The sequence below is a fragment of the Gymnoscopelus braueri genome (assembly GCF_963280865.1).
Source record: "Gymnoscopelus braueri genome assembly, chromosome: 3".
Lineage (NCBI taxonomy): Eukaryota > Metazoa > Chordata > Actinopteri > Myctophiformes > Myctophidae > Gymnoscopelus > Gymnoscopelus braueri.
In genome coordinates, this window is record NC_137612.1 from 21,690,877 (window position 1) to 21,705,812 (window position 14,936).

At 40.7% G+C, this 14,936-nt stretch overlaps 1 protein-coding gene across 1 annotated transcript in view; it reads right to left on the reverse strand.

Annotated features, from left to right (window-relative positions):
- Positions 1-7,042: 7,042 nt before the first annotated feature.
- The window catches only part of cdk18 (cyclin dependent kinase 18), a 39,350-nt gene continuing 31,456 nt past the window's right edge, over positions 7,043-14,936 (reverse strand). Inside the window, exons 11-16 of the mRNA XM_080424329.1 lie at positions 14,253-14,350; positions 12,537-12,642; positions 10,834-10,876; positions 10,654-10,744; positions 10,267-10,344; positions 7,043-9,131 (exon numbers count right to left, since the gene is read on the reverse strand). Of these exons, the coding sequence (XP_080280455.1) occupies positions 9,097-9,131; positions 10,267-10,344; positions 10,654-10,744; positions 10,834-10,876; positions 12,537-12,642; positions 14,253-14,350 (451 nt within the window). The 3' untranslated portion in view covers positions 7,043-9,096. The remainder of the gene's footprint in view (positions 9,132-10,266; positions 10,345-10,653; positions 10,745-10,833; positions 10,877-12,536; positions 12,643-14,252; positions 14,351-14,936) is intronic.

Below are 14,936 nucleotides of genomic sequence, written 5' to 3' on the forward strand. Positions count from 1 at the left end.
GCCAAGGTCAAAAACTTTATATTTGAAATCCGAACGTTTATGTAGATGAATGAACGGGTCAAAAATGGAGAAAGTGCAAACACCAGGTTGAAGTTCATCCATGACGGTCATGACAGATCCAGACTGCACTAGTGATTTGTTTACATTTGCATAAGAGGTTACCATATTGATTTTATCCCACTGTTGAGGGTTAGGGTTATATTTCATATATTTTGTTTAAGACTTACAGTAGGCTGCCTTGCCCCACTGGAATACAGTGACTGATATGAATTAATAATATACTGGACCATACATAAAATGAAGAATACCTTGTGATGTCAATGACATTTTATTACAAATGAAAATAAAAATAAGAAACAGTGCAGTAACGATACGTTTTCGTATAGCAGCAATTTTGCATGTTCAATATAAATATAAATATATTGTCTGTATGGCCAAAACGGTTACTTTTCAGCATAAACATTCTAAAATAGCAAAAACAGCAGATCGACAAAAAAAAACAAGACTTGCGCAACATAATTTGGCAAGACACACCATCTCCGGTTTACTTCCCGTATCTGCATAGTCTCGCGTCTCGCGTAGCTATCTGCGTGAAGTGGGCGGACGCCAGCCTGCTTCCGGTCTCCTAAAAAGGCGCGAGACACGAGACTATGCAGATACGGGAAGTAAACCGGAGATGGTGTGTCTTGCCAATTTTTGTTGCGCGAGTCTTGTTTTTTTTTTCAGGACTTTCAAAAAGCGTTAAGCATTGGTTCTCAAAGTGGGGTCTGAGGATGGCAGGTATGAGTATGACGACTACAAAAATCACAAGATAGGACAGCTATTCCCACCAAGCCAAATTGCATCATGATGACGCTGTGATGACGTCTTCGGTCTTTCAGTGATGCCCAAGACTAGACCAAATCACAGCCAAGATGGGGATGATTTCAACTTCATTTCCAGGATGTCCTCAGCAGTCCATTATCTCTGCGACTTTTTAGTCACCTATTACGTCTGGTTTCTACTGCCAGTTATAGTGAGTTGAGTTGAGATGACGTCCCACTGATGACGTCCTGGTTGTGATTTAGTACTGAATGTCACTGAAAGGTGTCACCGCAACATCATCATGTTGTAAACCCTTTGGCTTGTCTTTGAACCAAACAAAGCCAGGTTTTATTCCCTGCGGTTACAGCTACAGTACATTTGGGTTGGGAGTGGTACTTCTATCAAAACAACAAACCACCTGCTCTCCAAACTTCCTTCCTGGTTCACTAACTTCCTTAGTTAACTTCCCTCTAAAGTTCCACTCCCCCGAGAACCAGTCACTGAAAACTGTCCCCTCAGATCGCTGAGTTGGTCCTCAAGGGGCAGGTGGGGTTCTGAGCTTTTATTGGATAGGTGCAGTGGAGAGAGAGAGGTAACACGGAGAAAGAGCAGGGGAGTGACATGCAGCAAATGGTTCGTCCATCCGGGAACTGTACCGGGGACTCACTGTCAAGTATTAATTTAGAGCACATGTGGGCTAACCCCCTCGACTCTCAGGTCACCCCATAAAAGGCTGCTGTTGCACTAATGCTAAGGTGGTAGGAGATGAATGACTCGTTATTCAAGTCAAGTTATTCTACTCAACCTGTAGTTTTGAACAAAAACCCAATATTTGTCTTGTTTTTAATTTACAGTCCTATCAATTAAGGCATCAGAAATGTACATCTGTAGGCCTAACCATGCTTATAGTGTAATTTTTTTTAATTTTTATTAGATAATGATTTCACCAGTTTAGTCTTCATCTTGTTCTATGTGAAGGAACAGTTTATACAATTATTTGTGTGAATGTTTTGAACATTCATCTATCAATACAGGCAAGGGATATTAGAAAAAACCTGGAATAAATTCCTTACCAAGAAATGTCTTCACCATTGTGTAAAGGTGTTTAGTTACACATTTCACCCTAACCCTAGGGGAACTTGTGACAGCTGTTGAAAGTGGGGGTACCTGAAGTTATTTCTTAAATTATGCCCTAAGTAGCATGTGAGGGGTCAAACTAGGATGTTTTCACTATTCTGAATCCATTGCAAGCATTTGTTTTGCACAAAAACCACTCCTTGAGGCCAAGCACACTTTTATCGCTCGTTGCTAAATAATGTCAGTATCATGGTCAGTATCCTGTCACTATCATGATCAGTATCATGGTCGTAATATGTCAGTATCATGGTTAGTCATGGTCAGTATCATGGTATCATGGTCAATATCATGTCAGTATCATGTCAGTTCACGTTGGTATCATGGTGAGTATCACCTGCTGTTTTTTTTGTAATGATGTTTGAACTGTGGTGCCACTATATATGCCTATGAATTGAATACCAAGGCCCTCATTGGAAACAAGTCCGCAGGGACTTTTATGAACGGACCTGTTAGACAAAGTATTTTAAATGTAACAAAGGGATTCTACCGTTGCGCCTCAAGCCTTAGACGGCTCTGCGTCTGCGTCTCTTAAGAGAGGCTTTATCACAGACAAGGAAAATAAATTTTTGATCAAAGATCACCCTGTGTGCCCAGTAATTTATGGTGTTCCTAAAATTCACAAAACCCTAGAGAACCCCCCCCTCCGCCCCATTGTGTCCTCCATAGGCAGTCTTACTGAGCCCTGATCATTTTTTGAGAAAACATGTGTTAAATTTGCCTTCATATCTTGGGGACACCACTGACGTTCTGAATCTGGTTCATAATTTGAAATGTGAACATGCTGATACCATCATTAGCTTCACTCGATGTAACGAGTCTGTATACATGCATACCGCATGATGTGGGTTTAGAAGCCATCTCCCACTATTTAGATACACGCCCGGCACACATCATGCCCCCCTCAGCTTTCTTGACTGAAGTAGCTGAGATCATTTTGTCTAACAACTTCTTCAAGTAGCCTACTCTGGTAATTTTTATTTGCAATGCCAGGAGACTGCTATGGTAGTGCTTTTGCCCCGTCATATGCCTGTCTGGTCATGGGTTTCTGGGAAGAACGATTTATACACAATCCTGTAAATAACACATTTCTCCCCAAAATAGCTCTTTGGCGCCGGTACATTGATGATGTGCTCTTGAGCTGGAAGGGCACCGTAGATGAGCTGCAAGCGTTCCTCCTCTATGTAAACGCCACCACTAGGTACTTAACTTTTACCTTGGAGTTTAACAATAATGAAATTAATTTTCTAGACCTCACCATCTTTAAAAGTACTGATGGTTTGTTTGACACCACTATTTACCGTAAACCACTCAGTAGGAATACTTTACTAAGAGCGAATAGCAACCACTCTAAACATACGTCTTAAACATACGGAATATTCCTATTGGCCAATATCTGCGCCTTAGGCGTAACTGCAGCTCCACCACAGATTTTGAATTAAAAGCCACAGAGCTCACTAATCGCTTCACAGAAAGAGGTTCCAATGGACCTAGACGCAGCATATAACAGAGCCCTACATACAGACATAACGTCCCTACTAATAAAAAAACCTAAACAGACACCCACTCGGCTCTGTTTCTCAACACAATATTCTCCAGCGGCAGGGCTAATTAAGAATGCTTTCCTAAAACATTGGCACGTTTTAAAAAGTGATCCCAAACTTGTCAACATGTGTAATGATCCTCCTCTCTTTTCTTTCAGACGCTCCAGAAGCCTCAGAGACCGTCTTGTCCACTCGGACATGAACACACCCTCCCCCCTACCTGGCTCCCTAGTCCCCCACAGGGTTTCTATAAATGTGGCAACTGCGCCCAATGCTCTAATTCAACGAATGCTAAATTCTTTACCCATCCACGTACAGGCAAAAAATACAAAATATCCTCATTTATAAATTGTAACTCAACCCATGTGGTATATATGCTCAAGTGTCCCTGTGGACTGGCATAGATTGGTCAAACCAAGAGACCACTTAAACTCCGTATAGGCGAGCACAAAACTGCTATTCGCACTAACAACCCAGAATATGCCATGGCCAGGCATTATAAATCAGCAAATCATGGCTCTCCACCATCCCTGAAATTTTGGGGAATTGAAAAAAATTCAGTCCCATCACGGGGTGGAGACATAATTAACAAACTGCTTCGCAGAGAAGCATTATGGATCCATAACCTTGACATAGAACCCAATGGTCTAAATGAAGAACTGAGCCTTTCATGCTTTCTATAGACGGTCCCTGAGGTTTCTTGACTTTGCTTTTGTGTGCTCTGTACTCTTGAGAGTGTTCCCCTTTTTTGTGAATTATCTTTTTTGTGAATTATCTCTTTGTGAATAATTATTTAGTCAAATGTATTCTAAATGTTTTTGCATTGGCCTAATTTTGCCTCTTTCTACTTATACACTGTTTTTCTAAACTAACCTTAACAAGGCACTATATGTGTAGACTATTTTCCATATCTTGCAAATATGCTAGATGGTCCACATGCCCAGATCTAAGCCTTATCACCACTGATGGGCGCATCCTTGAGACTGTGACATGCAGTACTAGGTAATTACCACTAAACAGAGGGCCATTCACTATTGGTTTATTGAGAGCACAGCCCATGCTCACCTCTGTATATAACTGCTTACCTTGTTGCTGCCACCTATGACTCTGAGGAAGGTCGAAAGACCGAAACGACCGAAACATTCTGTTGTACTTGCACCGATCTAAATAAAAGGCCTAAACTGTCCGTGTTGCTCCAGTGTTCTCTCTTCTGCATATTTTAAATGTAACTGTGCTTGTTTTACATTTTTTTGCCTAATAAAATATTCAATCAATCAATCAATCAATCATGACAGTAATAGATTTTTGATTGAAAACGGGCATAGTTAGACTTGCTGACTCAGTAGCTCTGCCCCCAACAGCTCAAGAGAGCTCTTTTTGAAGTGCAGACAGACCTACAACTATGGTAATGTAGTCAATCGTGGATAGAATTGTTACTAACCAGACAATACACTAAACTGCATTATCTTAGATTTCCCAGGCCTATAAACAATAGGCTAATGGCTATACTGTGCTTTGTCCAATGACGCCATCTTCTGTTAATTTGTAATAGTACTCTTTAGTCACTCCCATTCCCTAACATTTCATTCAAGGCTATCTTACAATAAATACATCATTTTAGAATTGACAGTCTTGCTCAAGGAAGCATCTCAGGGAGACCATTAGATGGTGCTCCTGTTAAGGATGTCAAAACTATTAACTACTGGGTATTTGACTGCCATTTAGCAATAGCCCACCCATTACAGTACTTGCCTTGGCTTTGTCTTGGAGAATGTTTCTTCCCCATGCCTTTAGGGACGGCATTCTATGTGGACAAACACCCCTAAGACACGGAAGAGGTACATGGGTTCCAGAACTTCCATAGTTTATTTATTTATTAGTTCATTATTTAATCAATTTTGGCTTTGTGGCAGTCACAATACATTCAGTTTCTCAGTTTTCATACAGTATATCACACAAAATATTGAATATCACATCTTATACAAAATCTAAACATTAATCTTTTATAAAACATTTAGATATCATCTAATTTAATTCCTCCTATTAACATGGTCTTGTTTCTTGCGGCATAAAATTCACTGAGGAAGATGAAAACATCTGTTAAAATACAATATATATATATATTATTTATTTTTCATGACAGTATTTAAAATAGCTTCATTTACCACAACAAATACACAAACAGTAACACCACTGAGGTGAGGTGGGGTGAGGTGGGGTGGGGTGGGGTGGGGTTGGGGTGGGGGTGGTGGAGGGTGGAGATGGAAGTGTAAAGTACACCGCTACGTCTCTCCCAAGTCCCAACAGCTTTGCCCTGAACTTCCTCACCCTCACTTCTCGTCTTTATATCCAAGTGAAAGGAGGCTAGGACGGGTCACATGGCTTTGCTTACATCGAAGCTTTCATCCAGCTTTTAGTGGAAGAAGAGAGGGTTTCTTCGGCTGTCCATTTAAGTAAATTGGAAAGTGAATCGAAATATGAAGAAAGGCTATTGGAATTCATCTTTTGACTCCCACAGTACATACTCTACTTAAGACTTGGCGTCGTGACTTGTGTGGGCCACCGTGCTGTATCCTTAGGATGATCAGGTTAGGCGGGAAACACTGGAATACAGCCTCCATGCAGCATCGAGGAGCAAGCTTACAACATTTAAGTTATTGGTGGTGAATTTCTCTATCAAAGTGGTGTCTTAAAGCCAAGAGTAGGAAGATTTTCATTCCAACCAAATACTATCACTTCACTAAATGGTCCTCCCACACAGGTTGAATGTAGTTAAATAGTGAAATCCCCCTGGTACATTGCATGATTGGAATGGAAACTGCAGTCTTGGCTCTCTTCGTGACACATGACCAGACACCATTACTCTACTAGTCTACGAGGCCAACGCCAACCTGCTTTTCAATGGCTCAGGTGCAATAGTGCTCTATCCAACATTACTCAGAACTCAATGGACGGTGACCCACATCAATCTGTTTCATCGCCGTTGGTCTGACAACATCACTAATATCAGCATTTGGAAGAAGGATCAGATAAGGAAGCCAACGTGAATTACACAAACGCACATCGCTCACACACACACACACACACACACACACACACACACACACACACACACACACACACACACACACACACACACACACACACACACACACACACACACACACACACATTGTGCAAATGTTATGGAACCTGTCAGCCTACATTATGCCATATAGATAAGTCATTGTACAGCCCCATACAGAATAAAATCCGGTATGTTGAAAGTGTAAAAGTAAATTTTTAGTCTTTCAGTGTAAAATCAATTCTCCGGATTTGACTGTTTAGCCTCACATCCTACATTTCCTAATCTGTTGGTCTCAGCAGCACTGGACACAGGGGTAGTCGGTACGTAGGTCTGACCACATCCCTACCCATCATGTGTCTGCAAAAAATGTAAGCCTCACTTAGTTTCTTCATCTAGGTAATGAGAATGACTAGTGGGCTCAAATCTGCCAGGAGTGAATTACAATGGGAACATTAGATAACATTTTAGAGCTTTATGTACTGTAGTCAATGAGTGTACTTGAAACATATTTTTTTAATAAGAATTCAACATACTCCCAACTCCCTGCCAAGAACTGGTTTGGCAAGAAAGTTTAGCAGTGCAAGATGAAGGTGTTGGGGATATTATATTGAATATAGAATTTGGCACTAGAAAGTAATTTCTGACATTATTTCCATACCTTTATCGTCTATTATTATCGTCGCTGTCGAGCAGAAATCTTGTATTTCCCTAGTTAATTTTACGGGACTACCAAAATGTTGGCCAATATCTGATTACCGGTTACTTGCTTGGTCAAATCGTCCGATACCAACACCAAAGCCGATATCACAATTCCAATTTCCAGTAAGGTTTACCTACAGTAACTGTGATTCTGGGTGCAGAATCAGATGCAGACTTCAAAAAAGCTGATTCATTAGGCTTTTAGTGTTTTTAGACCATTTTGAAACCTTTGAAACCCTAGTAAACATTGATTGAATCTGCAGTCTTCATCATCACAAAAGACTTTTTCAGCTTCAACATCCAAACAGCAAAAAATTCTACATATTATTTAGATATTGGTTCAATACCGATATTACTTTTTAAAGTCCGATACCGATATGATGACCGTTTAATCGTGTATCCGTAAAAGTAACGGTTTTGGACGTTAACAGTTTCGTGCCGACAGCAACGTTATGCAAATACTAGAGGGGAGAAGGTCTTTGGTAAGATACTAGGGCACGTTTCAGAATCAAGCCAAGGTAAGGAGGGAGGCGAAGGAAAAGGAAACAGGCTTCAGAGGACACTTCTGGTTTGTGCAAATAGGAAACTGAGAAATACATACACTTATGCGAATGAACCCCTAACACGCAGGCTACCACTAGATCTCTAGATATCAAAGATTCTTAGCAAGCCAACATATCATGCACATTTCACTAAGGCAACTTCAAAAACTCAGTGGACACTGTCTTTAACACTGTTTTGAACGAAGACCCCAAGTCAAGTTGATACACTGGGTCACTCAAGCAAGGTAGGTTCATCTTATGGATGCACACAGGCTTTGATTCAATTTGTAGTTTGCTTTTCTCTTCTTCTTTTTTTGGTAAGGGCATTGTTTTTCATTGGGGTGGTGTGGCAGAGGTATGGGAGTCTGCTGCTTAGGGTTGGGCAATATATCAATATTATATAGATATCGTGAATAGATTATCGTCTGGCATTTTGGGTACCGTATATAATTCCTGGTTTTAATCACTTAAGCCTTATTTTATACTTTCCAGAAGTAGCGGAAATAGCAGATCTACAAGCTCAAGCTTGTAAATCTTCTATATCATTATGTTTTTTTAAATTATTATTATTAAAAAGAAAATGGGTATTTTGATATTGTCACAATACAATATTATCATCACAATACAATATCGTATCGTATATGGTCGAAATTGCCTAGCCCAGCCCAGCCCTAGCTGCTGCTACTATTTATTGTAGTACTTGTATAACAGTATAGTGCAGCTATAGACAAGGAAAGTTGCACTCAATGCTCAGATGGGTTGTGGGTGTGATCGGTATAATTAGAGGTGTATTGCAGACAGCATTGTGTATACAGTGTGAAAGTAGCAGAACAGCTCTTACTTCAGTAGTTATGGGAAAGCAATGCACTGTAATCCCTTTAGGCCTGTCATAATGAGGTACTATAGCCTAGTTGTACCAATTAACTTTCTAACTGAGGCAGGAAGATAATTATTGTGACTGTGACTAACTTGGCAGTATGTGTCTTTTTATTGTACCGTAGCTTACTCGTATGTGTGTGTGTGCGCACACGTTTGTGTAGTTGGAGATCTCAGCTGAGAAATGTCTCAAGTGCAGTGCAAGTTCTTTCTCAGAAACCCCCTATGTGTCGACCTGCGCTGTTGCCATGGAAACGGACGGCTGCGCGCGTACAAGTATGTGGGTACATGCATGCACATTTGTGCGTGCACAGACACACACGTGCGCGAGTGCAAGGAGAAAATTGTCTGCTGAGCGAGTCTCATTGGCCACGGCGCCTGGGTCTTCACAGGGATTTCTCTTCATCAACCTCTCTCTCTCTCCGCTCCTCTAGAAGATACTTTGTCTTCTGTTTTTTCCTCGACCTAAGGCAGAGAGAAGGGTGAATGCTTTCATTTAAAAACATATATACTGTACATGTATATATATATATATAAAAGATATATAATACTATATGTCATGTCATCTATTATATTATACCCGTGTTTTCTATATTATAAAAGATGTCTTTATGTAGGCTACCGATATAATACACAGAAGACATATTTAGAATTAATTATACTATAGTTTAGATATGGTTATTATAATGCATAAATGCCCTTAATGCCCCTAATGGACAATATATCTAAGGCCCAATCTTGCACTTATCCCTTATGCCTAATCTTATTAGGCTTTTCAATTTTTTTATTTTTAAAATAGTGAAAATAGCCAATCTACAAGTGTCGATGTAGATCTTTTCCAAGTGTAAAATTAGGTCAATCTCTCAAAAGATATATATATATATATATATATATTTTAAGTTTTTTTTCCCCACCTTTATTGATAGGTACAGTAGACTGACAGGAAATGGGGAGAGAGAGATGGGGAGTAAACACTTTTAACACTACTAATACTTTAACACTTTTAACACTGCTAATACTTTAACATGTTTAACACGTTGAACACTACTAATACTTTTACAATATCAACACTTTTAACACTACTAATAATGTAACACTATCAACACCTTTAACACTACTAATACTTTAACACTATCAACACTTTTAACACTACTAATACTTTAGAACTTTTAACACTACTAATACTTTAGCACTTTTAAAACTACTAATACTTTAACACTAACACTCATAACACACTAATACTTTAACACTATCAACATCTATTAATGGTAATAATAATACTTAACACTACCAACATTCTAAGTACTGTATACTGGCTACCAACATAGCGAGTCCACGCTGTTTCTTCAGGAACAGTATTTTGTAGTTGTAATTTCTAATTGACAGATTATGCCCAAATAGTTTTGGATTGTTTATTCGTCATGCTCCCAGTGTGCAAGAGCCTTAAGGCAATTATTATTAGCTGCCGTCTTTAAAGTAATCTCATCATTCATCACTAACACTTTTGGAGGCAGTTCTGTAAATCTTGAATTATATGGGGTGACTGTTGTCTCAAAATCTACTTCCTTTCTGTTATGTTTGGAGAATGTGTGGTTTGTACCTGGTGGATGGAACAAAGAGCTGCGGTGTCCCGGGTCTTTCTGGAGTTGAATCTCTCGAAGAGAGAACACTGAGGCAGCTGTAGGAGGAGAAAAATCATCATGGCCTTGGATTATTACTGCTTCTGCTTGAATTGAACTCAGATGCTTAGTCAGTATTGTCTGAGGAGTCAACATGTACTCTCTATGTAAGAAGGTTTGTTTGTCTGTATCTGTGTGTGCAGGCCAGCATGAGTGTGTGTGTGTGTGTGTGTGTGTGTGTGTGTGTGTGTGTGTGTGTGTGTGTGTGTGTGTGTGTGTGTGTGTGTGTGTGTGTGTGTGTGTGTGTGTGTGTGTGTGTGTGTGTGTGTGTGTGTGTGCGTGCGCGTGCGTGTGTGCGTGTCACTTACTGTCTGCCAGACTATGAATGCTCTCTCCCAGACTCAGGAAGTAGGAGTGTCGGAGAGCTGTTTCAGCAGTGCTTCTACTCCTGGTGTCATACTGCAATCACAACACAACAGCTATCTGATTACAGCATCTATAAAACCGCAGTGATACACAAGCTGCTGTGCTGATTCCTTGTCTCTTACCATAAGTAGGGCTGACAATAGTTCGATTCCCTCTGTGTCCAACCTGTTGGAGACAAAATAGGTGGATTTTAGTTGTATTATGAGGTTGCATGAGACATAATTAGCTGCTAGCTACATTATGCAGCTGGTGAATATTTGTTAAAATGTGACACTGCCATTCTACTGCCCTGTGCAGGGGCTAAAATTAATTAAAATCATTGATAGTGCTAGCATATCATGAACAACAGCAAATGCTTTAAAGTGAAATAAAACAAAGTCTATAAACTATAAAGTGCCTTTTGGCACTTTATAGTTTCTACCTTTTGTTAGAACAAAATACATTGTTTCACCAAAATCAGTAGGGTTAATTCTCCAGGGTGCATGAATGAAGTTTTATGGTTATTTAGTTTTTTAGATATGTTGTGCACAAGTGAATGGCCTAAGGGAGACGCTAGGGGAAAGGCCTGTGGGTCACTAAAATCAGTACGGGCCATAATCTCGGGAGCATGAAGGTACACAGCGAATTCTATGGTAATCCAGCCAGTAGTTTAAGAAATATGTTGTTAGAGACATAAACGGCAGACAGACAGACGTATGGACGGACGGACAGACGGGCAGGCAGGGTACCAGACTGGCAGACAGATGGACATTAAGAACTAAAGTGACTGGATAATCATTTAAACTGGACTGGGCATACATTTCTTACTGTTAATGAGTACTTTTCCTCTCCTTATTATTCCTGTGTGTGTCTTTGACCAACCAACTGCACACACCCCATGTATGTATGCTGTCTGTTATTGAGCTGGCCAGTAAATGGTTGGAAACTCCACCTTGCCTTCTTTGTTGTGATCCATAGAGGTATTAAATTGTGATCTGACCGACACCCCAAGGTGAGTGCCTTCATAAATCCCCAGCACAATATCCCCTATCTTTCATATAAATAACAATGGGACTGGGGCAGGGAAATGAAAGAAAATAGGCCAATTTTAGAAAATAAATATTGTTAAACTACAGCTTTTTTGTTATTATCGTGAATGCACTGTCCATCGTCCGTGACTAATACATGTGTTATTTTCTGCCGTGTGGCAATACGGTTATGTTATGTTTGTGATTATATATTGCAACGTGTGTACAGGACGACACATGATGCCTCCGTTCCTAAGATCCCCAATCCCGCACATAATTTTAAATAGCTAGAAGCCTGTTAATTCCTTGCGTGAATTTCCTTTATCAGTTAATCAAAGGCTACGATTTTAAATGTGTCATGCTTGTCACTCTCTACCAGAGAGAGGGAGAGAGAATTACGTACCGTTATTGCCTGTCTCATTAAAAAGCCAAAGCTACACGTCCGTGGTGGTTCATAATAAGAGCGCTTTTTCTTCTTCTCTGCCACGGGGAACCACCCCCTGGTCATAACTAGTTTCCGTGGCTATGGTTGCAAGGTGACCAGGTGAATGTCACGGAGGGGGCGAGGCCAATAATGTCTGGTTTTGTTGAACCCGAGGAGATCATAACATAAAAAAGGAGGTGTGCAAAGATGATGATGTTGATGATGTTCCCTCAGTGCCCTGTTATTCCTGTCTCTCTCCACTGTATAATCCGATAAAGAAAAAGCATGCGCACACACGGCACACTTTGCACTGTGCAGCGTTGTGAGCTTGTAGATCTGCTATTTTCTGTGCGTGATACTACACGCAGCCAAGTATAAATAAGGGGTTAGTTACCTGGGCACATGATTGATGAGTGCTTGAGATCTGTACTGTGGGAACAGATAAGACCTGAACTCTTCAGTACTGCTGATGCCTGGCCAAGTGTCCTCTGTCGGAGTCCCTGGAACACCAAGAAACACAGAGAAGGAAGAATGAAATGAAACATAGCCTGTTCTAATATATATGACTTACTCGGTTATGCCACGAAGCCAATACAATTAATGTTGTTCTTGTGCAGTGAAGTTCAGGATAGGTTTAATCAGTGTTCCGTGTTCCGTGTGTGTGTGTGTGTGTGTGTGTGTGTGTGTGTGTGTGTGTGTGCGTGTGCGTGCGTGCGTGTGTGTTGCATTTTATTAGGTATTAGGTGTCAGTGAGCAAATGTAGCGTTCACAATGAATGTGAATTAATAGGAATTACCTCCAAAATGGACGATGGACTTTTTTTCCCCCCTCTCTAAAATGTTGTCATTGTGCCAATTGTGTTGAACAATGAACTATAATACAACATGGTCCGTGGACCGTGCCACTGCTAACCTGCACGGTTGGCCTGGGGAGGATGTAGGCCAGTGGTTCCCAAACTTTTTAGCTCGAGACCCAAAAGAGAAATTAGATGTCTGCCTGGGACCGAAACTAGTGAAAATAGCAGATTCACAACGTGTCACTTCTGTATTTATTTATAGAAATTATTTTGATTCGAATTGTTTTTCATTGATGAAAAGTTGTGCTTAATTTTGGAAAAAAAAGGAAATATTTACTCACGACCAACAAAAATCGGTCCCCGACCCACTGTTTGGGAGACAGTGATGTAGACGACCACAATGCCTCCTCTGATACACATGGGCTTTGTTCAGACTGCAGGCTATAGGACTGACTGTGTCCACACTGTTATTTGCAAGTGATCAGGAGGGATTTGTGCATTCAGCCATTGGCGAAAATAGCGGACAGTTGTGGCGGACAAAGCCACCACGGATTAATTAAACTCTTGTCTCCGCGGACCACGGTACCCTACTTCTGTGCCAGTACTTTAGCCCTGTGCCACCTAGGGATTATGACATTTTTACTTGATGATTAATTGTCATACAAATAATTGCCTATTCATTATTTAATTGTGTTTTGCCGTTGAACATAGGAACATCTGTTTGCCTTTTAGGTTTTGTAAACAAAAATTGCACAGGGCAATTCTCCGATCGGCCAAAAATACGATGTGATACACGACGGCGATGACTGTTCGTCACCCAGACCAAAGAAAATAGAAGTGGACCTCTCCGTTAGTTTTTTATACCGTGTGAAAAACCGTGTGTTTCCCTATTCTGGCCAAAAATGACCGCGGAAAAAAAAAGAGAACCGGAAACGGAATCTGCGTCATGAAACCGGAACCCAATGAGTCTGAAGGAAACAGAAAGTGAAAGTGATCATGAAAAATAAACAGAATAGCGCGACCACAGTGAAAAGTAAAAACTCTGGATTTCTCGTTCTGGCAGGGAGGGTATTCAGAGAAAACTCGGGATAACTCGGGGCTTGGCACTGAGAGAGTTAAATATATTAAATAAATTGACTGACTTGACCAGCCAATCTACAAGGTACAAGATCAGCAATTTCCGCAATAATATATATATTTTTGAACATTGAACATTTTTCAACATGGAAACGATTAACAATTATTTCAAAAATTGCGATTAGGCGATTATGAAATAATTGTATCAGGCCTATGTCCTGGACGGTGGAGACTTACCCATGAGTCTAAAGACCAGGTGTAGCTCCTCCTTCACAGTGGCGCCAGGGAACATGGGACGTCCTGTTGCCATCTCAAACTGTATACACCCCACACCCCTAGAAGAGGAAAGAGAAGGGTTCATGCTATGATCGTGTCACTGATTATTTGCCTGATGAAGACCTAAAAGGGTCGAAACGTTGTGCCGGTAATAAAAGTACCCTTTTGGAGCTTAAAAACAGTGTTCGGATGTTTGTATCTTCTCCATTTCACTGATTAAACAGTGTTGAGTCCCTACATAAATCCTATTGAACACATGCATGCAAGCACACGCACGCACGCACGCACGCACGCACGCACGCACGCACGCACGCACGCACGCACGCACGCACGCACGCACACTCACACACTCACACACTCACACACACACACACACACACACACACACACACACACACACACACACACACACACACACACACACACACACACACACACACACACACACACACACACACACGTTTTGTTCCCTGTAGAGAGGACATGTCACTAAGCAGATCAAAAAAAGGTTGCCACTGTGTTACCGGAGCAGCCACATTAGATGGTGCTAATTAGAGAGTTACACGTTTTCTCACCAAGGCACAATTGCTAATGAGCAAAATGCTTATGTGCATACAGCCTTCTGCTGTATGATTAACGAGCTCG